This window comes from Pelodiscus sinensis, chromosome 13 (genome assembly GCF_052426305.1).
Source record: "Pelodiscus sinensis isolate ZL-2025 chromosome 13, ASM5242630v1, whole genome shotgun sequence".
Lineage (NCBI taxonomy): Eukaryota > Metazoa > Chordata > Testudines > Trionychidae > Pelodiscus > Pelodiscus sinensis.
In genome coordinates, this window is record NC_143064.1 from 25,170,280 (window position 1) to 25,197,412 (window position 27,133).

Genomic DNA, 27,133 nt, shown 5'->3' on the forward strand with positions numbered 1-27,133 from the left:
TGTCTGTACTCATGAAGGACACTGCACTGAAACTGCTAATAACAGCTTTACCAAAAAATGATTGTAGCTAGCACAGTATGGGCTGCCCCTAACCTGAGAGGCAGGGGCTTACTGCAGCATGTCTGTCCCTGTCTGTCTGTCTGGTGCCTACTCACTCAGGGTGTGTTTAAACTACACCCCTCTGCCGACAGAGGGATGTAGATTAGGCACTTTGAAAGTGCAAATGAGCCCAGGATTTAAATATCCCGGGCTTCATTTGCATATTCACATTCAGGCGCTGTGCCAAATGTACTCCTCAAAAAATGATCTGCCAAAAAAGTTCGCCGCTGTCGGCAGAGCTGTGGCTAGACTTTACTTTCACTTTCGAAAGGGCGCTTGATCGGCACAGCGACCGAACGAGAGTATGCAAATGAAGCCTGGGATATTTAAATCCCGGGCTCATTTGCACTTTCGAAGTGCCTAATCTACATCCCTCTGTTGGCAGAGGGATGCAGTCTGGAGGTAGCATAAGTGCAAAGAGATGGTTCCTGGAGTCCAGATATAGAACTGTTCCCACTCCCGCTATCGCTTTAAATGTAAAGTGCGAAAAGAGTGAATACTGCTCCATTCCATGCTCCTGCCAATGCACCATTCAATGACATTTGATGGGTTTAAATCTAATTACTGTTACATATAGCTGTGCTAATCATCAATGTATGTAAAATCTCCTGGATGCTTCAGCGAGGCGAGGTCTACACTGCCCCTTTTTTTCGGCAAAAGGCACGAAAATTGTGCTCCGCAATTTGAGTACCTTTTTCCAATTGCTTTTCCAGAAGAGGCTTTTCTGCCATTTGGCCCTGTCTAGACATGCAAAAAAAAGCCGAAGAGCAAATGTGTTCCCTGGACATGGCGGGGGTTTTCCAGGATACCTCTGGTATCCCGGAAAAGCCCCACAGTGTAGATATAGTCCAAATCATAACAAGCCAGGGTGGGCCACTCAAGGGACATGTTGGTGGGGCTGGTACCAGCAGTATAGTAAGTGATGCTGTTGAGTCCGCACTAAACCAGTGCCCTGGTGCTGTGGCATTAGGGGATCCTGGTGCTGCAAGAGTTGTTGCACGTGGTGCTCTGGTCAAACACCACTTTCAATACCACTTTCTGCCAGCCATAATCAGTTCTCCCCTCTCATCTCAAGTGGCCATCCCCATCTACGCTATGATGCTTAGGTATGGCTGTGCACTCTCAGACAGCTGCAACATGTGAGGAGGGTGGAGCAGATGGGCTAAGTGATTCCTGTTTACATACAAAGCCATGTCCTCAACTGATGGAAACCGTGTAGCTCTATCAACTACAGTGGAGCTACGATGATTTACTCCAGCTCATGATATGGTCCACAGTTGGTAAATCAGGTCTTACAGATTCTTAAAGCCATTCGGGATCCTTCCCCATGAAAGGTGCTACCTGTATAGACCTTGTTGTTGTCAACTGTTACCGAAACAGAAAAATACATACTTGGCAATACCTACAAACGGATCCTGAGAAGTGCTGAGTGCCTGCCACTCCCAAGGACATCAGTGGGGGGGTGGCAGATGCTCAGCCCCCTGCTCGTAATTGTTGATTTCAGACGAGGCTCACCTTTAATGTCAAGCTGGGCATGCTGTTCTAGGACATCTGTACTGTTGTGCCAATTCTGAGCTTCACACTTGTAAAGCCCTGAGTGTTCCTTTGTGACATTACTAATGGTCAGTGTCAAGGAAATGGAGTATCTGTCCAATTGTTCCTTCAGGAAGTCACCGGGCACCACCTGTGAGGAGGGGTAGTACCACGCTAGGTGATTGTAAATGTATCTGGACGCTCTGCAGGTTAGCTGAACATCGCTCCCCACGATGGCGGTGATCTGTGGGTCTGTCTGCAGACCAAATGGCACATCTAAGGGAAAGAGAAAACACACTTGGAATTAAAGCACAACTGGGAGGGTTGGTTGGTGGGAGGCGGGGCGGAGGGGGGGAGGTTGTTGAAGAGGCGTGGTCTTGGGGAAAGGCTGTGGCTTTGGGAGGAAGGAGCAGGGCTTGTGCTTGTCTTCCCCAGCCGGGGCTTCACCCACCATCCGTGTAATGGAGTGAGCCAGAAAAATGCGTATGCAAACAGGCATTTGTACTTTCCAATTAGTTGACTGTGTGGCCATTGCCTGCCACTATGTGAGCCTTTGGTAATTCGGACCTGAGTGTAGTAAGAACTACACTATCACTAGTTAACTAAAATGTGTGTGTAAAATTAGTTAATGAACAACTTGTAATCAAGTGAGAGTGCTATCCATGCAGCCTAATATGCGTGCTTGGGTTGCTTTCTGCCATCAAAGACACAAGATATTGATTGATCACACAGAACAGCCTTGCTCATATATATTATTCACAGCTAACATTGTCTTTCTCTACAATTCTACAATCTCCCCAAACCTAAAAGCCTCTATTTCTACTATGCCAATATTTGTCTTCTTCACATCTGCCTCAATGGGTATTTTTTGATCACTGAATGGCTCATTAACTGAACTGATGATTTAAAAATCCTTGCAGCCGTAACTTTTAATGGTCTCAAATTAAACACACACACACACACACACACACCCCAACAGGCGGTGTGAAGCCAGTTCATCTGTGACAGAAACTAGGGTCCTTACTTTGTTTTTTTACTAGAGCTTTTACTCCATACAAAACTTTCACTGCCAAATTGCCAGTGTGAATCCCACTGAAGGCAAAATAAGTTGTTTCTGAGTAAGGACCCAGCAATTTGAACCCAAGATATCTTCCACATATTGATCTGAGAAAGTGGGTCTGGCCCACGAAAGCTCATCACCTAATAAACCATCTTGTTAGTCTTTAAAGTGCTACATAGTTCTGTCTTTTGTTCCTCACTCCCTGTGTGAGCTACAAGAGGACTGGAGGGTGAGAAAGAGTCTTCTTTCCTTCCTTTCTTTCTATTTCCAATGACCAGTCCACCCCATGGACCTGGTTTTTACAATAAGGATCCATTAAAAATAACAAACTCAGGGTATGTCTACACTACAAAGTTAATTCAAACTAACAGCCGTTAGTTCAAATTAACTTTCATAGCGTCTAAACATGCAAACTGCTAGTTCGAACTTAATTCGAACTAGCGGAGCGCTTAATTTGAACTAGGTAAACCTCAATCTACGAAGACTAACGCCTAGTTCGAATTAAGTAGTTCGAATTAAGGGCTGTGTAGCCCCTTAATTCGAACTAGTTGGAGGCTAGCCCTTCCCAGCTTGCCCTGGTGGCCACTCTGGGCACAACCAGTGAAACTCTTCTGCCCCCCTCCCAGCCCCGGAACCCTTAAAGGGCCACGGTCTGGCTACAGTGCTCGTGCCAGTTGCAAGCCTGCCAGCACCCAGCCAGCAGACTCTGCAACTGGCACGTCATGAGCCAGCCACCCGCTGCCACCCAGCCCTCTGCCTATTCCCAGGACCAGGCTGGCAGCTCCCAGGAGCCTGCCTGGGGCCGCAAGAGGCAGGCGCCCGCCTGGTCTAGTGCGGAGATCGTGGACCTCATCCAGGTTTGGGGGGAGGCCTCCAACGTCCACGACCTCCGCACTAGGCACAGGAATGTGGCCGTCTAGGGCAGGATAGCTGCCAGCCTGGCCACCAAAGGCCACATGTGAACCCAGGAGCAGGTTTGCATGAAAATCAAGTTGGTCCAGTGAGACCCCTGACCCTGAGCCCTGAGCTTAGAACATAAGAACATAAGAACGGCCGTACTGGGTCAGACCAAAGGTCCATCTAGCCCAGTAGCCTGTCTGCTGACAGTGGCCAACACCAGGTACCCCAGAGGGGATGGACTGAAGACAATGACCAAGCGATTTGTTTCGTGTCATCCATCTCCAGCCTTCCACAAACAGAGGCCAGGGACACCTTTCCTACCCCCTGGCTAATAGCACTCCATGGACCCAACCTCCATGAATTTAGCTAACTTCTCTTTCAACTCTGTTATAGTTCTAGCCTTCACAGCCTTCTGTGGCAAGGAGATCTACAGGTTGACTATGTGCTGTGTGAAGAAGAACTTTTGCTTATTAGTTTTAAACCTGCTGTCCATTCATTTCATTTGGTGTCCTCTAGTCCTTCTATTATGGTAACTAATGAAGAATTTTTCTTTATTCACCTTCTCCACACCACTCATGTTTTTATAGACCTCTATCATATCCCCCCTCAGTCTCCTCTTTTCTAAGCTTAAAAGTCCCAGTCTCTTTAGCCTCTCTTCATATGGGACCTGATCCAAACCCCTCATCATTTTAGTTGCCTTTTTCTGAACCCTTTCCAAGGCCAAAATATATTTTTTGAGGTGAGGAGACCACATCTGTACACAGTACTGAAGATATGGCGTACCATAGTTTTATACTTCCCCTCCTCCTTCTTCCCCTGGCTTCCACCTTCCCCCTCCCCTCTTCCACCCTCTCTCTTCCCCTCTCCCACCTCCTTTTCCCAGTCTCCCCAGAGGTTAATCCCGCCCCCACCCCCAGCTTTGTTAAATAAAGAGAGTTTCTATTTTTGAACACACGTGGCCTTTATTTTGTACATCAGGAAGGGGGGCTAAGGAGGGGTAAGTGGAAGGAGGTGAGGGAGGAATGGGGCATGAGTCCCCGACAGGGAGGACTGGGGTGGCTCTCCTGCAGGGCCCCCTGATTGACCCCCCCTCCCCGGATGGCATCCTGCGGCAAGTGCAGCCAGGCTGATGGCCGAGTGCTGTGATGTGCCGAATGTGGGCAGTCAGGGCACTCCAAGACAGGACTGCTTTGCTGTCCCTCATCAAGGTAGACAAGCAAGCGGGGAACCCTGAGAACTGTTTGTCCGGAGTGGGGGTCGGGTCCCTTTAAGCAGAGCCCTAGGCTAGCCTGAGGCAGCCGCTCCACTTTCTAAGTCCTAACCTGATGCCCTGCCGGCACTGGTTCCGGCCAGCCTTAACTTCGGTTCAGGGTCCACTCAATGTGGACATGCTATTTCGAATTAGGTCTAGATTAAGTTAGTTCGAATTAATGCTGTAGTGTAGACATAACCTCAGAGTGCTCTGGAATTCTTTTCTTCTATCTGGCAGATCAGGATTTTGGGGGAATTGAAGTGGAGACTTGGTTCCAGATTTTCTTTAAGACCCAAAATATGTTGGGACAGGACATGTAGGGAGTGTCAATTCTATATACTCCTCCAACCAGGATGAATATTTGCTTGTTCTTTTCTTTCATGCTGGTCTTTAACTATTCATTAAAGGCCTCCTAATAATTAAGATGTAACAGATGGAACTTTGGGAATAACAGAACTTAGGGTAGGAGGAGCAGCTATGACACTTAACAGTATGACGAGCTCCATAATTTAGAAATATTCGATATGCCACATATGTATATTTCTAGGATTTTAAATTTAATGGCACACATTAAATGGATTAAAAGCTGGCGCAAGCGAGAATCATTGTTACAAGTGGTCATGATGCCAACTTTACATCTCAGCACTTAGCTCTTTTGCACATTTGAAATAAAGCAAATGGCCATTGTTTCCGAAGAGCCTTTTCAGTCTTAGGACTGGTCTACATTACAGCAAAAGGTTGAATCAAGATATGCAACTCCAGCTATGTTACTTATGTAGCTGAAGTTGATGTATCTTGTTTTGTGTTTCCCCACCATCCCCACAGCGGGAGGCCAAGTACGCTAAATCGAGTACACAGGAGCAGGAGTATGCTAAATCGAACTCTGGAAGATTGATCATGGCAGTGTCAATCTTCTATTTAGTGAAGACATGGCCATAGAACCTTAAAGTTCTGCGCTTTCTGAAGGGTGAATTCCATGAGGGAAAGTGGGGAGAAATCTTTCTTTCCTGCATGGTGAGGAGAATTAGAAACATTTGGGGATGTGCTGTTTAGGGCTGGGAGTGCTAACTGCACACCCAAAGAGAGATTTGAGACTTTTCGTGGGTGAGCCTTGCGTTCTTAAGCTGTGCCTTTTTCTAAACTAAAATTATGAAAGATTTCTTCAGTCTTATCGCCTTCCAAATGAACTTTTCACACCCATGCTTTTCTATTCAACATTCTGGGAACACAGCGTTGGGTCGTTTTATTTTCCATTTCTTCCGCTGACTTTTTTTGTATTTAGCATTTTGAATATTTTTAGCTGGGGCTTCTGTTATTTTCTTCCATCTGATTAGCCTTTCAAGAAGCTCTGTCTGTGCTCATAGAATATTCATTGATTTGTAGGTACCATGGAAAGAAAGAAAAAACTCTCTGTCTTTCTCTCTTACTTCTCCCTTGTCTAGGGAGGAATTTAAGCTTTGAAAGTATGTTATAGTTTAGTCTCTCTATAGACTACTATGCTTTCACAGTTCTGAACCCAAGATGTGATTAATGTCCTCTCTCGGAGCAGACACACTATTTTATAAGACACCTAATAAGTCTCCTGTAAGAATCAACCATGTGGCCTTTTCTTTTTTATCAGCAGTCTCTGCACATTTGTATTCTGTATTGTATTACAGGCGAGTAGTAGCAATGCTCATTCTAGTTGTGCGGGATTCCCTCAGACAACAGGGAAGGCACCATTGGGGGAAGGTAAAATGTCAGCATAAATTAAAAGGGAAGTCTGGTTCCATTTGTATTTACAAGGAATTAATTGGTTTTAATTTCCTGTGCTTTGCACAATAATCTATATAATTTAAAACTTCTGCTGTTTCCCAAATTCCATGTCTGGGCCTGTCAGGATAGCGGAGACGCCTCCTGTCAGCCAGAGAGAGTGTAGAAAGAAAAAGAGAGGGGGTGAGCCTGGCAATGTGAAGCAACACAGACCTTTTCATGTGGCCTGTAAACATGTCAGGAATGAGCAAATTAAGAATGGCAAACATTTGTAGAACTGTCCAGTTGCTAAAGCATTACAGTATTTGACAGCAGATGCTTCTCTGGTATCTGAAATAGAATATTTTCTTTCCAGCAGAGATCTTTCACTCCATTTTTCTACATTTTTGTTATAGCTTCAGAAGTGTGGAAGAGAAGCTGTTGGTATTGTTTATTTATTATTATTTTTATTATTGAATGCAATGGCACCCAGAGATGTCAGGCAGATTGAAGCCCCATTTTGCTGGGTGCGATACAAACACATGGGGCTAACTTGTGAGTTCACAGTGAGTATGGAGTAATGCATGATTACCACTGCCCAAGTTGCACACTAGAGACGAAACTGTGACTTAGTGTTTGTTGAAGGCAGGAGACTTACCAAGGTAGGAAGTTCTGATAGTTGCTCCTATGTCTCGTTAAAAGAGATTCTAAGTAGTTACCTCTGACCAGTAGTGGGCAGGGTCATAAGTCCTAACAGTCTGATGTATTGACTATATAGACTCTTCTCATTGCAAAATATTACTAGGGAGCATCTAGTTGTGAAAACTGATGTAAACCTCAAAAACTGATGACAAATCTGATATCTTATTGAAACAGGAAGGGGGATTTCACTAAATAGAATGTAAAAACTGCAGTAAGAGTTAAGACAGGACATTCCTAATTAGCAAAGTACTGTGAGTGCTTTGCTTGGGCAAAGCAGCCAGGACATCTGCAGGAAAGGCCTAAAGATGGTGTAGCTCTGCCATCTAATGATATCATTTTCCACTTAGATGTCCCCCTTATATGGTTTCGTTTTAGCCTAATGCCCAAGCCCCAGCAATGAAATGTGTTCTGTTGGCAATGATGCAGTCAGTGCCACTTCCAGTATCTGTGAGGTCTGGAGGCACGTGCCCTGTAGAAGGACAATTGGATTATGCTGATAGTCCAGTAGGTCAAAAGAAGTTTTCTTTTTTTTCTGAAATGAATTTAGTGTTGGCAGCCCTGGAGGCTGAGGCATTGTATTTTTGCCCAGAACAGCTACAATCTGGGCAACAAATGTGCAGATATTCCCTTTATTCCTGATATACTGGCAGCCACAACATTTCAATCCTGATATTAAGGGACTATTCTAGAGCAAGAGGGGAGTTTGGTCTTCATGACCCATTAGTTCCTTGTCAAGGACTCTCAATAAGGAAATCAACAGGCCCCAGTTTGGAGGAGGTTTTGGTGATCTGGATACCTGCCCATTTGAAAGTGGCTTGAGGCACATCAAGTCATTTGCCATAGGACAATAGGGGTATGTCTAGACTATAGGCTTTTGTCGACAGAAGTTTTGTCGACAGATACTGTCAACAAAGCTTCTGTCAACAAAGAACGTCTAGACTACAGCCAGTTCTGTTGACAAAGCAAGCCGCTTTGTCGACATGGCAGTGTAGATGCAAAGGACAGTGTAGATGCAATAACACCTTCTGTCAACAGAACTCTGTCGACAAAAGGCGTTATTCCTCGTAAAATGAGGTTTACAGCCGTTGACAAAACTGCTGAGTTCTGTCGACGTTATGTCGACAGAACTCAGCGGCAGTGTAGACGCGGGTATAGTTTTGTCAACAAAAGGCCACTTTTGTCGACAAAACCATGTAGTCTAGACACACCCTAGGAGATAAAGAGAGTTCAATATTTTTGTGCTAACTAGCTAACTAGATTAACCACAGAGCCCTACCAATGGAAGCTGAGCAAGCTCTGGACTTTGGGTATTGTCCATGTGTATTTTCAAACCCTGATTCCAGCTAGTGTCATCTGTTCTCAGATTGAGGCTATATCACGCTCAACAGCTTGACTGCCAAACATTGGGTGCTGTCTTCTGTCCTATGTCTCATTGGGCAGCCTGCAAACTGGCAGTGTTATGATGGGTGCTGTAACATATTGGAAAGACTAAAACTTTGCTCTATGAGGCAACTCATGACCTGTTTTCACAGGATATTATATTGACTGCACATTTAGACATAGCTCTGTCTGATGCACAATATACTCTTTCTCCACTTGCAACCAAGTTTCCATGTCCAGGACCAGTCTGAGATGCAAACAACTGCTGGAATCCCTGTGCTTATGAACATCCCATGCACCTCTCACAAACCATCTTGGTATCTCCCTCCAACAGTGGGACTAGATGATGAGGCCACGTTCTATGTGATTTCTTCAGGATCATGGAGCCCTGTGAGCCAAAGATCCCTGACCTATTCTGCAAAAGATGGGTAAAATTACGTGTTTCCCTATTTGTCAGCCTTGCACAGCTTAGAAGGTGGGCAGAATTTTCCTATATAGGAAACAGGCTCAGAGCTAGTGCTCTTCTGCCATCTGCAAAAGGACTGGCCTCTTCAATGAAATCACAAGCCCCTCTCAGCAAAGGATCATCCCACTAAAAGACAAAGCAGCAGGTCAGATTTGCTAATATTTTACCAATGGAATCTAAACAATTCCACTTTAAGAACTATGCTGTCTGATTTTAGAAAGATTCAGTTTACTTGTGATCCATAAATGTCGTCATTCTTCCTTAAACATGTGATTCATGTGAGTGAGTCACTATCTTTTAATGTCTTTCTTTTTTTCCCAGGATGGCATGGAACTCTCCTTTAGGGATGAGACTGTCTTCCCTCGTCTTGTTCATGATCTGGTATATTTCAGATGGAAAGAAGACAATTTTGTGATGGGAATAACCCTAAATGGTTTAATATAAGCAGCAGCAAGGATAATGAAGGCTCATGGCATATCGTCTCTGGAATGTTAATATCAAATGCCTATTGGGCTGTTCTCTCTTTCCATTTTTCTTTAGAGAAACTTGTTAACAAGAAAAAAAATTCAGTGCAGAAGTCAAAGTTTGGCTTTCATAGGGTTTAAGGCTAGAGAGAACCATTATGATCATATAGTCTCATCTCCTGCATAATACAAGCCATCAGACTTTCTTGAATTAATTCCTGCTTCACATCCCAGAGCAGTGGTTGAAATAGAGCATATATTTTAGAAAAAAAAAAAAACCCGATGCATTCGTCATTCAATTTGCAGTGATGGAGAATTCACAACCTTTGCTAAGTTGTTCCAATGGTTAATTACCCTCACTGTTAAAAATTCACGTTTTAAACGTTTGCTCCCTATATGGACAAATATTGGTCTTAAAGAAAATTGAAAGAAGGTTTGAAATATAAAACTTCCAACTGCTCAAGAGAAATATATCCTTTCTGCCAAGTTGTCTAACAAATGCCTCTGTGGACAAAACAGCTTCATTAGTGGGGTGAAAGGTTTTTACCACTAACAGGCCCAGGAGTGGCTGCCACCCTTTGAACCTCATCTTGTTCCACTTGTATTTCCCACACTGAGCAACCACAAGATTGGTTTTAGCAGAGGATGGAGAGTATTAAAAAGCATTGTGGGTGGAATAGCAATGGGAACAGACTGATTTGATCACTGAGAAACCCATCCAAACATAATAGCTGGCACGGCTCAGAGCAGAATGAAGCCTGCTTGACAGTTCTCATATGGCAGTGGTAAAGTGCATAATTAATAACTGATCTCCGGCCTGCCAAGGCTGTTTTACTGACTTCTGAGCTCTGTGATGTCTATCTCTGAAGTGAATCCTAGAAACAGGGGAGAGTCTTTTCGCTAGACCAGAAATTACTGGAACATGGAGCTCACTGACCACCCCTCTCCTCTCTCCACCCCTGACAACCCCCAGTGTTGGGAACTGTGCAGTAGAGGGTTGTAGGGCTGCATGTATTGGCTTCAGGTTGTTCCTGCATTGGAGAAATTCTCTGGGGGTCATAGGCATCCTTTTATAGCTCCTGTATGTCACCAGGCCAGCATAAATGAGTCGTAACAGGGAGACTCTGAACCTGCACCAACTGAATTATCGTTGGTGACTTTTTTCATCGCAGCACCTGTAGATAACAGGAATGGCAGCAAGGTTTGATGCACACATTCCTCGTTACCCTTATTTAAAAATGTACGGACATACTTCACAGTCATGTTCTTAAAGACACAATGTATGAGTCCCTGCAGCACATAGGGCTATTGCTATTGTAATATTCCTTGTTGTAAGGGATTCATACTGGATAATTTAGTCAGTGAATTTTGCCTTTTCGTGTGTCCCTGGACAGACTGGGATGCTTTCAGGGAGATCTGCTTTTAGGAATGATTCCTGGATGATTTCTAGAAATGACTACTGGGCCTTGCTCTCCTTCCTGAGCAATATATTGCACGAATTCAACACTCAGCAGTTGAATTGTTTTGAATGAGCAGGTCACATAGTGCGTCTGTGTTCCCTGACTGGAGAGCTTTATTCTCAGAATCCATTTGCTGGTTGAGAATATGACATTTGAAGCTTCTGCACTATTTGTTTAAAATTTGCCATTTCAGTGTAAATTCCTGCCCAGAGAGAGAATGCGGAAGGGAGAGGACACAGTTAAGAGTAATCTGTTTAAAGAGTCAGTCCAATATGCCAGGGTGTAGAACATTCTGATTTCCCTGCAAAGGAATTCTGCACTAAGAGATTAAAGAGATATGGGCTTGGATTTGTGTGATTTGGAGAAATAATAAAGAATCTTAGAAAACTAGAGCTGGAAGAGCTCTTGAGAAGTCATCAAGTTCAGTCACATGCGCTGAGGCAGGACCAAAGTAATCTGAACTATCCCTTACACGTGTTTGTCCAAACTGTTCTTAAATACCTCCAGTGACAGGGATTTCACAACCATCCTTGGAAGCCTATTCCATAGCTTAGCTACCCTTGTAGTTAGAAAGTTTTCTCCTAATGTCTAATTTAAAGCTTTTGCTGGAGATTAAACCAGTTGATCCTTTTTGGTCCCCTCAGAGGACACAGAATCATAGGACTAGAAGGAACCTTGAGAAGTCATCTAGTACAGTCCCCTATGCCCGAGGCAGGACTAAGCATTATCTAGATCATTCCTGGCAGATGTTTGTCTAACCTGCTCTGAAAATGGAGATTCCGCAACCTCCCTAGGCAATTTATTCCAGCGCATAACCATCCAGGCAGGAAGTTTTTCCTAATGTCCAACCTAAACCGATCTTGTTCCAATTAAACCTGTTGCTTCTTCTCCTGTCCTCAGATGCTAAGGAGAATAATTTTCCCTCTTCCTCTTAGTAACAACCTTTCATGTACTTGAAAACTGTTATCATGTCCCCTCTTGGTCTTCTCTTCTCTAGATTAAACACACCCAGGTAGAGCTCTGTGTCTGTCACAGAGGTTATGGAAGTCATATATTGGCCAAGCAGTGGTCAATGTGGATGGATCTGGGGACCACCTGAGCAAGATTCCAGGGGCAGCAGGATCAGCTGCAGCTCAGTGACTCTTGGCAGTGGTCCTGTAGTGACTGGAACAGAGGCTGGCCTTCCACGCTCCCTCCCCAGCAGTAGCTGGAGCAGCCACTGGTTCCCTATGGCTTTCTCCCTCATGGTGGCTGGAGCAGCAGTGGGTACCCTAGGTCTTCCCTCCCCATGGTGGTTAGAATGATAGGAGGACCCCTGAGGCTTCCCCCCGGCAGGTAGGGGCTGTGGGTCGCAAGAGTCCTACAGCTGGTGCCAGGGCTCCCTAGGACTCCCCTCACAGCTGGTTTTGCAAACCCCCTGGGCTCTCACCCCTAAGATTCATTCATGGGTATTTATGGTATAAGTCACAGACAAGTTACAGTACTTAAGTACTTGTGATTTGTTTGGTTCTTGCCCATGACATGTCCATGGCTTTTACTAAAAATACCAGTGATTGAATCCCAGCCATACTCATGTTTTCTTGACTTTTAATCATTTTTGTTGCTCTTCTCGGACTTTCTCTAATTTATCCTCATCTTTCCTGAAATGTGGTGTCCAGAACTGGATGCAATTTTCCATTTGAGGCTTAATCAGTGTGTGGCAGAGTGGAAGAATCACTTCTCAAGCCTTTCTTACCACACTCTGACTAATACCAGCACAGCCCAGAATTAAGTTTGCTTTTTTATAGAACAATTACACTGATGACTCATGTCTAATTTGTAATCCAAAATGAGCCCCCAGATCTGTTTCTGAAGTACACCTTCCTAGACAGCCATTTCCCATTTTGTACGGGTACAACTGATTGTTCCTTCCTAAGGGCACACCTAAACTACATTCCCCTTTCAAAGGAGGAATGTAAATTAGACAAATTGGAAGTGCAAATGAAGCACGGATTTAAATATCCCATGCTTCATTTGCATATTCACATCCGAGCGCTTTTTCGAAAAAGGCTTTTTCGAAAGTGAAAGCGCAGTCTAGACACAGTTCTTTCAAACTCCCCCCCTTTTTCGAAAGAACCCGTGCTCCTGAAAAAATGAGGAGTACAGGTTCTTTCAAAAAAGGTTTTTTTAAAAAGAACTGTGTCTAGACTGTGCTTTCACTTTTGAAAAAGCCTTTTTTGAAAAAGCGCTCAGATGCAAATATGCAAATGAAGTGGGGGATATTTAAATCCACGCTTCATTTGCACTTTCGATTTGCCTAATTTACATTCCTTTTTCAAAAGGAATGTAGTCTAGACATAGCCTAAGTGGAGTACTTCACATTTGTCCTTATTGAATTCCATCCTATTTACTTCCGACTATTTCTCCTATTCATACAGATCATTTTGAATTTTGATCCGATTCTCCAAAGCACTTGCATCCCCTCTCAACTTGGAATCGTCCACAGACTTTAGAAGTGTATAGTACATGTGCTATGGAGAACAATTGATCACAGTGCAACCAAGCCTTTATAAAGCAAGCACCAATCATCTGTACAGCCTGTTATTTACCTGAGACATAGAACTTGATGCTTCTCTCCTCTTTGCCAATCTTGTTTGAAGCCACACAGTAATAAATCCCTGATGTATTGCTATGTTCTATAGTCAGCTTGCTTATCATCTGCCAAGCAAAGGGAAGAAAAAAAAGCAGTTTGTTTTTAGTGGATCCATTGTGGTGCAGAGGGAAAGGACTATAAATATTGTAGATGACAGAACTGTATTTTATGATAGAAAAAACAGTTAACAAAAGGAATCCCTGTTGATGAATGAAGCCTAACACCAGGCAAATGTTTCTCTCCCATCTCCCTTATCTCACTTCCCTTGTCAGTCAGTTCACTTCCCTTTCCCACCCCCTGAAATTTCTCCCCTTCCCTCTCTCTCACTACAAACAAGGCTTCTCTTTGCAGAATTCCTGTGGGGCATAGTGTGGGATATAGATCCTAAGGGTATGTCTAGACTATATGGCTCCATCGACGGAGCCATGTAAACTAGTTTACCTGGCATAGTCAAAGAAGCGGGGATTTAAATAATCCTCGCTTCATTAAAATAAACATGGCCACCGTGCTGTGCTGACGATCAGATGATCCGGCACAGCGTGGCAGTCCAGATGCGGCGTGGTCAACAAAAGAAGCCTTTGTCGACCACTCCGGTATGCCTCGCTTCTTTGACTATGCCGAATAAACTAATTTAGATGGCTCTGTCGACGGAGCCATGTAGTCTAGACACACCCGAAGTGAAAAAATCATGCAAGAACCTGAAAGTACAGAGGGCTTCTTTTAATCAGTGCCAGTAACTTTTCCTACAACTTCACATTCATGATTAATTATTTCAGCTCTAAATTCTTGTCAACGGCAAAGAGGAGAGAACACCAAACTTTGTGTGGACACTTGGTAACTCTGAAACCAAAAAAGAGTCATGCCCCTCGAAATGAAGGACATTTGAGAAGTATGCTTCGCAGTGATATTCCATTAGGGTAAGAAAGCACATGGCTCAGTCTCTGATGGTGTTTAGCTTGTTCTTGTGGCATTTCCTTGGGTCAGAGGCTGACTCAACATAACAAGTCTCTCCTCTGACCCTGAGGAAAATATTAGACCTTGTGAAATTTAGATGGGAATAACAGAAAACCTAGAAGACATTTCCAACCTTGCTATGACAGCAAGCTGGATTTCAAATGGAGGGGCCTCATGAAAAAGTCTTTGTTTCTTATGGAGACGTCCTGTGCTGTAGTTAAGCAAACACAGGGGAAAAATCCAGTTTAGAGGTGGGTTTGTAGAGGAAATACATTCAATTCCCTTGGCCTCCAACACAGCAAGGGTATGAGTGCCCAAATGCTGTCACTGCACTTCATTTCTTCTGATGTGTAAACAGACATTTCATGGGAATGAAATCACACCAATCAGGGAAAGTTCTTTGTGCATTCTTTTCATAAGGCCCTTCCTCCTCCCCATTAACAATAATGGCCCTAATTCTGAACCAGGACCAATATCATCTGCATTATTATCAGAGCTTATATTTATACAGTCTCAGAAGGGTAGCTGTGTTAATCTGAATTGTTAAAAATGAATAATCCTGTGGCACCTCAGGGCATGTCTACTCTAGGAAATTATTTTGAAATAACTAAATTCAAAATAATAACTCCTGAAATAACTATTTCAAAATAAGATTATTCCCCAAGGAAAGCAGGAGTATCAATTTTGAAATAAGCAGCCTGTTATTTCCAAATTAACGGCCTTGGTAGTGTGGACACTGCTTATTATTTCAAAATAAGTGGGGGTTATTTTGAAATAACTCCCTAATATAGACCAGGGCTTAGAGACTAACACACACACACTGGCTATGCCCTCTTCTTGCTACGCTTACCTACCCCCCTCTCTCTGGCCACATTTGGTTTGCTGAGAGAATCTGTTGATATTGAAGATGTGATTATGGCATTCTGTCGTCCAACAGGAAAACTCTGTTGTCTGACAGGAAAAACTTTATATATATATATATATATATATATATATAAAGAGAGAGAGAGAGAGAGAGAATCATGAGGGCAAAACCCACTTCTTCAAATGAGATTTTAAAAAAAAATCTCCCAAACTATATGTGAAGGAATTAGGGATGTGATCATGCAGATGACTATAGGATTAACTGATAAGCCTAGGGTTATTGTTTAATCTTGTCAACTACATGCATTTCCCCCCTCCCCGCTGCCACGCCTTGCTGCCTCTGATAGAGGGGCAGCAAGGGGGAGGGGAGCAGGAGCTGAAACCTGTGAGGAGCTGGCTTTAAAGACACCTCCACATGAGCACCAGATGCTCCTGCCTCCCCACTCCCTCACTACTGCCTCCTACAGAGGCAGCAAGGGGAGGGACAAGCAGAAGCTGATGCTGAAGGGGAGCTTGCAGAAAATCTGGTTTCCCCCCCAGCACCAGCTCCTCAGTGCTGCCTGTTCCCTCCCCCATGCACTGCTGCCTCATACATTTGGGATGGGGGTGGGCAGGGGAGACTGCTGCAGAACAATCTCTGTCCACGGTGGGTCTGAGCTCCCTACAGACACAGGCTACTCTGCACACCAGGGAGCAGCCTCTGTCCAATGCAAGCCTGCCCCTCCCCCCCCACAGACAGAGGCTGCTTTGTAGCAGCAGCCCTCGTCTGCAGGGGGTCGAAGCTTCCTGCAGGCAGGGGCTGCTCTGTGGGATGTGGATGCCATCATGGGTAAAGCGATTTAATCACAGGTGAATATAGTTGGAGCAGTCTCTGATTGCGGGGAGCTTGGACACCCCACAGACAGTGACTGCTGTACCCTGTGCTACTGCCTCTGATACAGAGGCAGCAGTGCAAGGCAGCAGGCAGCTGGTCTGTGCAGGGAACTGGTTTTTAAACTGGCTCCCCTCATGGACAACTCCTGCCTGGAACCCCACGCTGCTGCCTCTAATTCAGGGCAGCAGCCTCGGGTGGCAGGGGACTCCCTGGGAGTGGGGCCAGAATGCACTAGCTGCCAGCCACGCCCCTGGGGACTATTGAATGGTCATGTAACCACTAAGGGTATGTCTACACTACCCCGCTAGTTCGAACTAGCGGGGTAATGTATGCATACCGCACTTGCTAATGAAGCCCGGGATTTGAATTTCCCGGGCTTCATTAGCATAAGCGGGGAGCCGCCATTTTTAAATCCCCGCTGCTTCGAACCCCGTGCAGCGCGGCTACATGGGGCTCGAACTAGGTAGTTCGGACTAGGTTCCTATTCCGAACTACCGTTACTTCTCGTGAAACGAGGTGTACCGGTAGTTCGGAATAGGCACCCTAGTCCGAACTACCTAGTTCGAGCCCCGTGTAGCCGCGCTGCACGGGGTTTGAAGCAGCGGGGATTTAAAAATGGCGGCTCCCCGCTTATGCTAATGAAGCCCGGGAAATTCAAATCCCGGGCTTTATTAGCAAGTGCGGTATGCATACATTACCCCGCTAGTTCGAACTAGGAGGGTAGTGTAGACATACCCTAAGATTTCATATACAGGCAGTCCCCGAGTTACGCGGATCCGACTTATGTCAGATCCGCAGTTATGAACAGGGCTTTTCTCCCCCCGGAGGACGGGAGCGGCAGGAAGCCCAGATGAGCCGCGGTCGCGCCGCCCGTGTTCTCCGGGGTGAGAAAAGCTGCTCCCCGTCTCCTTGGTCTGCTGGTCAGACCAGGGAGACGGGGAGCAAAGCCTCGGAGGACGCCCGCAGCGGGACAGCCCAGGCGCGCCGTGGCTGTCCCGCTGCGGGCGTCCTCCGCGGCTTTGCTCCACGTCTCCCTGGTCTGCTGGGGGGGGGGGGACGCAGCTAGTGCCCCCTCCCCCCCAGCAGACCAGGCTTTTCTGCCCACGACACCTGGGGTAGAACAGCTGGGGCGCTGCTGGGTTGGTCCCGCAGCGCCACTCCTCGGCGCTACTGGACTAACCCGGCAGCACCGCAGCTGCTCTGGTCCAGGTGTCCTGATTCAGCTGCTGCTGGTCAGTTTCAGCAGCGGCTGAATCAGGATGCCTGGGGCAGAGCAGCTGGTGTGCTTCTGGGTTGGTCCAATAGCGCCGAGGAGCGGCGCTACTGGAGCAACCCAGCAGCACCCCAGCTGCTCTGCCCCAGGCATCCCCAAGCCAGCTACTGCTGAAACTGACTAGCAGCTGACTACAGTAAGCCCGAGGCAGAGTTGCTCTGCCCCCGGCTTCCTGGAATCAGCCGCTGATCAGTTTCAGCAGCAGCTGACTTGGGGACGCTTGGGGTTCTTAAGTTGAATCTGTATGTAAGTCAGAACTGGCATCCAGATTCAGCCGCTGTTGAAACTGATCAGTTTCAGCAGTGGCTGAATCTGGATGCCAGTTCCGACTTACATACAGATTCAACTTAAGAACAAACCTACTGTCCCTATCTTGTACGTAACCTGGGGACTGCCTGTAGTTACATGACTATTCAATTACACGATATCGAACATCCCTCGCAGGTATTGCTGCAGATGGGACTGGAAGTCAGCTACCTCTGGGATGAAACTGGACTGCTGTTCGACAGCTCAGAGCCTCACTGTGTGTGAGCCACTGAAAATGGCAAGGGGAGAGAGAGTTGCAGGTAGGGAGAACGTAATTACCCATAATGGAATTTGGCAAGAGCACCAAGGGGAACAATGCCATGCTTGGGAAAACTGCCATGAAATCTTACTGTTCACCTGCCTGCCAAGAATATAGGATTTACAAATTTGTTTCTATATCTCAAGGAAAAGCCCCATAGCAGGGAAAGGAGGAGAGAAGATGACTGGATTCAATTCACTGCAGGGCTTGTTATGCAGATGTCATTTATCAAGGAAGTGCTTAGATGTGCAGGTAATTGGAGGGATCAGGAAACGGTCTCTGTTCTTCCAGTCTGGGAGAATTTCTTGAGCTAGTCTTAGGGCACGTCCACAGATCAGGGCTAACACCGAAATAAGCTACACAACTTCAGCTATGTCAATTGTGTAGCTTAACTAAAAATAGCTCATTTCAGCTTTTGGCGCTGTCTACACAACAGGAAGTCCGAGGTAGAGCCCTCTTCCTCCAACTTCCCTTACTCCTTGTAAAATGAGGGTTACAGGAGTCAGAGGAAGAAGACCTCCAGCTCGACTTTATTTCAAGATTATTTTGAAATAAATGCTTGTATGTAGACACACACTAAGGTATGTCGGAATAACGTTAGTTATTCTGAAATAACACTGCGGTATAGATGCACTCTTACTGAATGATGAAGCGAGAGTAGCAGATTTCCCTGTTTGCTTTTGATGCACTCAGGTACCATGGTGATGAGTGTTGTATACTTTAGATACGGCACATAAGCCCTCAGCTTAGTGTGTTGTCTTAAAAAGAATATCTCAAGAAGCCCTCCAAAAAGTGGCTTTCACAACAGCAGCATTCAACAGAGAAATGGACAGGATTTCAGTGGGGAAATGAAGGATTCAAAGTGATTTTGTTTTAATAAGGTGAATCCCTTGAAACCATTATGCACCAGCTTTTCACTTTGGCTTTATGCTTCTGGGGAAATCCCTGCGATCAGGAGTCCAATTATCTTTGCAGCATCTTAAATAAAGCTCTCAATTGCCAGACTGCCCTAATCTTGTTTCAGTTTCCAATAAAACAATGCTCTGAAACATACAAACCAGTGTGCACAAATCCCTCAACCCCACCCCTAGTAAAATCAGACAGCTTTGTCTTTCCCTCAGCAAAATCTACCAGGCTGAACCTGAGAAGAGTGGTTAGGAAGCCAGCACTGCTTTTGAAGAGGCTATTGACAAACTTGGCAGCCAACAGGTTCTTCTAGTAACTCCTGTTAACCCAGATGACTAAAAAGAATCACTTCATACATAATGCAGACATTTCCACAGATGTTCATCAGCTGTTGTCCTATACGGTTAAAAAAAAAAAAAAAAAAAAAAAAAACAGGCTGAACAAACATCACCACCATTAAACATGTCTGTGGTTGGCCAGGAACCACAGGTGGAAATTAGGAGACTGATTCCATCCTTTTTGAATTAAAATAATTTGAATGTATAAGAAAAATGCACAAAAGGACAATGCACAAAAGGAGGGTGAATGTGGGGAGTGGAATGAAACTGAGCAAATGAAAACATATAGGTAACACAGGGGAATGGAGGCCTAACAGTGAGGCCCGTTGGACTGGAGTCACCTCTGAAGATGAAGACCTGTCACCTGAGGAGTCTGAAAAGGAACCAGGGGGAAAGCATTGAAGGGTCTAATGGAATGATCCTACATTGGTTGCAGGGAAGAGCTAAATGATCCAGTGAGTCCCCTCCATTTCTTCATTTCTATGCTTAATGTATTCAATTACCAAAGACAGACCAGGAAAATTGTACCAGGACTAGAAGTGTCCTGGCCATGCAGTCATCTGCTGGATCCAAACTTTCCCCCTATTTTCCTCTGAACAGAACTTTTCAGATAGAATACAGTGTTCTCTGCTGCGTTTTAGCGAAGCCAAATCATCAATTACTTTGAAAGGGCACACATTCGTTATGATGTTGATGCTGATGAAAGGTGGCAATTTGATACTTGAGAGATCATAGTTTTCTGGTGTCCTTCTGTGGCAGCCCACTCAGTTCAAGCTTCCCCAACATGTTGCCCCTTGCCAGCGTGACTAGCAATTCAGCTGTGTGTCCAATGAAGCCTTTGCACCTCTGCCAAGACTGGGCATAAGTTATCAATGACAAGATACTGCAGTAACAGTTGTACTTCGGATACTTTTGCAGAGGGAGTTGGCTTGAAACTCCCCCATCAACCACTACACAGAGCCCACTAAATGCTGTCCAGAGAAGAACAATTTCTGACCTGCTTGGGCTGGTTTTCAACCCACACCACAGAAGGGTTCATTGTCTCTTACATAATCCCTGAGAGTATGTCTACACGACAGAGTTTTTTTGGAAAAATGGCCATTTTTCAAAAAAAACTTCAATTATGTCCACGCTGCAATCTCGTTCTTTCGAAAGAAAATCGAAAGAACAGAAGGGTTTTTCCGACATTGGTAAACCTCTTTCTACAAGGAAGAAGCCTTTTCCCAATAGAACTCTTTCGGAAAAAAGCGTGTGTGGACGGGGAAGAGGGAGATCTTTTGAAAGAAGAGGAAAGAGGAAAAAGCACAAGTGCCCTGGTGGCCACTCCATCCATAGTAATCACCGCTTAAATGTGAGATAGCATCCATTTAGTGTGGACACTGTCTTTTGAAAAAGCAAATCACTTTTTTGATGTGCTTTTGTGGGGAGAGGCTCTCTTTCAGAAGACGTTTTTTCAGAAGATCTCTTCCACAAAAGCTTCTTCTGAAAGAAGCCTGAAGTCTAGACATAGTCTGAGTCATGCAGCCCCTTTCATCCAAGTGACACATAATTAACTAATAAATAATTGTTGTAAGAGCTAGTTAATGAATTAAGTTTAAAATCTAATCACAAAAGAAAAGCTCTCTAAATAACAGCTAAGGCAAGTACAAGAAGACACTGCTAGGGGAAAAAAATGGACAGGAATAGTTCAATACATTCCATATGTTTAACTGTGTAATGTGTCTGCACCGACTGAAAAAAAGAAGATGCTATTTTAGGGGCAGCCAAGATGCATTCCACAGTCACACAACACGAGTGTCCTAAGACATTTTGTAGCAAGTACAGTGTACTCAGCTTTTTCTTTATGCTTGAGTAAGCTGGAGCCAAGAAAAATAAATAATTTTTTCTATCCTTTGTTTTCAGTTCTTTGGTCTCATCCCTCCCTCTTCTGGCTCTAGTTAACAATTCTTCTCTCTTTTGCTCCATTAGTTACATGTGGGCCAGGATGAGAAGGAGAGAAAGAGGGTGAAAAAGTGATCAGCTGTCTAATGCTGGTAGCAGGTAGGGAAATTGGGTGGGGGGGAGGAGAAGGGGAAAGGAGATGGCTGGAGAAAGATGAAATTAGCAAGAGCTGCACTTGAAATCCATCATAGAATTTATTCAGTTAGCTCTTTATTCAGCCAGTCGGAGGGCAATTGTATCATACCTCTGTTTCTTTGTTAAAGCTGCTCTCTTAACTGTTCTAGTCAGATTTTAGCATGTTCATTTAAAAGCCAATACAGAAAGGTTTAAGGACTAGTGATTAGATATATGGTCAGGAAGTTGACTGAAGACTGCCAAGTTCTGTTCTCAGCTCTGTGAATGATTAGCTCTGTGTCCTTGGGCGACTCATTTAATCTTTCCATGGCTCAGTTTCTCTGTACAATGACCATAATGCTTTCCTATCTCACAGGTGTGTTGGGAGGCTTCCTGATTGTAAAGAGCTATGAGATTCTCAGATGAAAGATGCTGAATAAGCACAAAGCACTATCATCATGTTTATAAACATGGGATTAAATAAAACTCTCTCACTGGTGATTTATGCATCATGTGATTGTTTGGCTTACCCCCGAGGGCCCTTTCATATACAATAGTCTGTACCAAACTGTACTGCTGGCCACTCCTATCGGGGGCTGACAATCACGCTTTGTTTGGAAAATGACGGAATGGTGCATCGTTGCTCTAAAGGCCTGGCAGTCTATTAGCTTGTGGTGGTTCTGGGAAGACCACCAGGTTAATTAGCAGCTGTCATTTGGAGCAAGGAAGCCAGTGCTATTTGCTCTAGGCATGTACAATCACCACAGGCACTACCGCTGCCTTGTTAGACCCACCTCTGCTGTGAGTAACCTTGACTGGCCCTAGCCCTAGGGGGCTGACTGGGTCTGGAGCATTCCCATACTCCTAGAGCATCCCAAGCATGCTAGCAGGCCCTGTGTTGTGCAGGAGTGGGGAGACTATTTTTGCCTCTCTCCCTGGGGTTCACAAACCAACCAACCAACTGAAAGTGGGAAGGGTGGCCCTTGGCTTGGCTCCTTGGAGCTCACCGGGCTCTGTGGGAAGCAGGTTAAGACACTCAAAGGGACATTACAGCTACACATTGCCCTGCAAACAGGAGCGCTCAGGAAAGGGCTGTGAACTGCCCGCTGCATAAGCCAGAGCTTACAATTGGCTTCCTGGAGTTTGGATGACAGAGCCAGAAATCAGGCATACGACGGCTACGTCTACACTGCAGGTATTCATTGGCAGACAGTATGCTAATGAGGTGCTCATTTATCGTGCTGTCATTTGCATATCTCTGCCGATGCTTTTTGCACAAGAGGTTTTTGCGCAAAAACAAGCACTGTAGACGGGTCCATTTTGCACAGAAACCCCCTTTAGCATAAGATCCTGTATACCTCCTTTTTTGAGGCATAAGGGATCTTGCGCAAAAGGGTTTTTTGTGCAAAATTTTTTTGTGCAAAACTGCTTGTTTTTGCACAAAAACCTCTTGTGCAAAAAGCATCAGCATAGATATACAAATGACAGTGCGACAAATGCTAATGAGCACCTCATTAGCATACTCTCTGCCAACAAACTTGCAGTGTAGACGTAGCCTGACTGTTCACACTGCCCTGCCCTACAGACAAACCTGTTGCTGATTTTGGAAGCTCATTGGAAATGTGCATGCAGGCGGGGTCATGTTTTTAAAATGTCTCCTTAATTGTTCAGCTGACAAACTCCCCTGCAACTTCATTCCTGTATCGTGCACCCTTGGAATTCCCCTCATCCATCTGTGAAAAGGAATAATAACAAAAGCTTTACAACCCACAAAGATAACACGAGACTGCCTTGATTTGTGTGTGCAAGACACTTAGTGATCCTTGCAAGACATTATTATGAGATGGCTGGATGTCTCAACTGGAAAATATCATTTCTAGCAGCCCAGAATTCTCTAGCACCTTGCTGGGTGATTGGTTTGCTAATGACTCAGGGAAAACTCAGGGCTTAAAAAAATGCATGAATGCCATCACTAAAGTCCAAAACTCCATGCATCTGATAGAGAGCAAAAGTCTGATTTTAGGGCAGCAACCCCAGGAATTTAGAGGGTGTGCGGTTTCTGCACTGTCAGCAGTCATGGTCCTAAAATATTAGAGCAGTGTTTTAAAAATGTCACTGTAGAAATTTGATTCTCTGCAGGTTTTTAAGAGCCTGAAATGGAAGGAGTCTGAGACAGAATGTAGCAAAAAGCTGGGGACTAGGAAAAATTCACCTTCCCCTTCGCAGCAATTCAACTATGGCAGGACATGCTCAAGCCACACAGGAAAAGTAACCAATTTCAGCTAATCCCAGCTTCATAACAGTCAATAAAAGCTGGGTTAAGGCAGTCTCCAACATCTTTGTTATTTCTTCTGGCTAGTCAAATGCAGATGAATTACTTGATAGGACATGGTGGGAATGGATTGGTCTATTTCCTGTCTGTTTCATTTCTGGTGGGAATAACTGTGGATAAAAACAAGGAAAAGTCTGAAGGCTACAAGATTTCATCAGTGTCTTTTAAAAATTCTGTCATTTGTATTCTATCATCTAAAGGCTCCACTTAACTCAACATAGATAGCCTTGGCCTTCACAAAGGGGGTGGGTAGGATTGTCCACAATATAAGCTGGAAGACAGAGTGCTGAAATCTGAGATTCACATAAACCTAGCTTATTAATAAGAATAAATCTTAATCAAGACACCGAGTTATTAGGAAAGACCTCAGAATGACTTTATAACCAGTGGGCCAGGGGGAGATAGAAATGAAAGAACAAATAATAAATTGTAAAATAATATAATTTATAAATGTATCTTTTAATGAACATTTAATAATGACATTTAAATGTGTACATAAAAAGGGTGTGTGCTGAGAGCTTGGGAATGCACACAGACACAAACACTTCAGCAAGACTGCAATCTAGAAAGAACAACAAAGGCCAGAAAAGGGCTACCACAAACTGGGATCAAACAACAGCTGCAAAATTGTTTTAATAATCCCAGAAGAAGAAAAGAAGTTTTCTTACCGAGACAACAACAAGAGGCATCTTTAGAAAAATAAACTTGTGTGGAGGAGGCTGGATCTATGTATCCTTCTCTTCACTACCATGCTAAATCGCCATCACTGCAATTCATGTGGCGGTGTTGAGTGACTGCATCTGGTGAAGATGCACTACCTTGACAGGAGCACATTCTCCCATCAATGTAATTAATTCACCTCAATGAGAGGTGGAAGCTGTTAGTGGGAGCTGGTCTCACATGGATGCAGCATGATGTAAACACTGCATTATGTCGATGTATTATTGCCCACTCTGAGAAAGATCTTCAGGCTATCCTGAACGTGTCTGCTGATGTCTTGGTCTCACCCTCAACATCAAGAAAACCAAAGTGCTCCATCAGCCCTCTCCAAATGAGGAACCATGCACCCCATCTATTAAAATCAATGGAGAGGCACTGGAAAATGTCGATAATTTTCTCTACCTTGGAAGTTGTCTTTCATCCAGGGCAGATATTGATGTGGAAATCCAGCATCGTCTGAGCTGTGTCAGTGCAGCCTTTGCTTGTTTATGGTACAGGGTTTTTTAAGATCATGACATTAAAACAGACACCACACTTTTTGTCTCTCAAGCAGTCATTCTCCCAACACTATTATATGGGTCTGAAGGCTGGACAACCTACAGACAACACTTGAAAGTCCTTGAGAGGTATCCCCAACACTGCCTCTGCAAGATCTTGAAGATGAAATGGGAAGACAGGTGCACTTACATCAGTGTTCTAGAAGAGGCAAAGACCACCAGTATTGAGCCAATGATCCTTCATCAGCAACTTTGCTGGACTGGTCACATTGTTCAAATGCCAGATCATTGCCTCCCAAAACAGCCCCTGTTTTCTCAGCTGAAAGAATGATACCATAACGTGGGAAGGCAACGGAAGCCTTATAAGGATTTGCTAACGGATAACTTAAAGAAGTGCAATATTGACGTTGACTCCTGGGAGACACTTGCCCAGGATTGCTCAAAATGGAGACAAGTCCTACGCAATGGCTCTCTGCATTTTGAATTTGCCTGCCGACATGCTGAAGGGGAGAAGAGGTGCAGGAGCAAGGGGAAAGTGGCTTCTAGTCATCAACAACCTCCTGATGTACCTGGAAACATCTGTCCTCACAGTAATAGAAATTGTGGTTCAAAGATTGGCCTTATCAGCCACCTGAGAGTCCATAACTCCCATGGAAGATGATCATACTCATCAACGAGTGATCGCTCATCATCCTGTCGATGTAGGTTACATCACCTTGGGAGCTGACTTTTTCACATCCCTGAGCAATGAAACTTATATCCACTGTAGACAGGGCCTTGCTAAGGCACTTTATATAATGTACCCGAACACCTATCTATACTAATCTGTCTACATTTATCTTCACAACACCGCCTGTCAGGAGGAAACTGCTATTATCCCAGTCCTATAGAGAGGGATCTGATGCACAGAGATAAGTGACTTGCCCAAGTCTAACTCCTTAATCACTGGACCATCCTGCTTCGGATTGTTTCAGGAGAAGAGATGGGGGCCAAAGATCCTTCTGCTTTTGGTTCACTGCTCTGAATCCTGCTTAATGAGGAATGCTGGTTGAGCAGAAGCTTATGGGAACTGAGGCAGTGGTTTCAGCCCATGACTACTGGACAGATGATATCATTAAAGAAAGCACCTTTGTCAATGGACTTAGGATGCCAAGGACTGAATGAGCCACAGAAACTGTACTAGACAAGGTCTGTTCTGGTTGGGGGCTGGGGAAAGAATGTGCCCTGTGCTGCCCATGCTATTTCTGCTCTGAGGAAGGCTTTGATGCTGCCAACTGAGCACTTTTCCCCAGCACAAAATACCCTCCGGTGTCTGTCAGACCCAAACACTTCAAACTATTACCCTGATCCTGCTATCTGTTCCTTGTCTGGCAACACTTACACCTGCGCTGGTGCTCCATTGAAGTAAAAGGGGCTCTGCTTAGCCACAGAGGGAGGCTCAACTGCATGGCTTTGACAGCAAGCTCAGAGCCTGCAATACAGGGTGAATATTCATGAAGGGCAGGCACTAGGGATGTCAACTTGTAGTCGACTACACAATTAACCAAGAAGCCAGGACTTATCGGTTAATCTTGTTGACTACACACATCCCCCCTTTGCTGCTTCTACATCAGAGGCAGCGGGGGGAGCGGTGGGGTGGAGCAGGAGCTGGTGCCCATGAGGAGCTGGCTTTAAGCAGGCTCCCCATGAGCACCAGATCTGCCTGACCCCTGCCCCCATGCTGCTGCCTCTGATAGAGAAGCAGTAGTACAGAGGGGGAAGGGGGCAGACTGAAGCCGATATGCGTGGGGAACGGGTTTGTTAAAAGCTGGTTCCCCCTAGCACCAGCTCTGTGGTGCCACCTGCCTCCCTTACAGCTGCCTCTAACAGAGGCAGCAGTAGGGGGAGGGATAGGAGAGGCTGCTGCAAAGCAGCCTCCATCCATAGTGGCCTGGGACCAGCCTCTATCCGCGGGGAACTAGTACCCCCCTGGACAGGGGCTGTTGGCATCCCGTGCTGCTGCCTCTGTATTAGAGGCAGCAGCACGGTGTGGCAGGCAGCCAGTCTGCATGGGGAGCTGGTTTTTAAACTGGTTCC

General features: G+C 45.0%; 1 protein-coding gene across 2 annotated transcripts in view; it reads right to left on the reverse strand.

Moving 5' to 3' along the window:
- Positions 1–27,133, reverse strand: part of LOC102446651 (vascular endothelial growth factor receptor kdr-like) — a 208,490-nt gene that overhangs the window by 55,260 nt on the left and 126,097 nt on the right. For both annotated transcript variants that reach the window (XM_075940856.2, XM_075940855.2), the window contains exons 12-13: positions 13,636–13,744; positions 1,615–1,908 (exon numbers count right to left, since the gene is read on the reverse strand). In XM_075940856.2, coding sequence (XP_075796971.2) covers positions 1,615–1,908; positions 13,636–13,744 — 403 coding nt within the window. The remainder of the gene's footprint in view (positions 1–1,614; positions 1,909–13,635; positions 13,745–27,133) is intronic.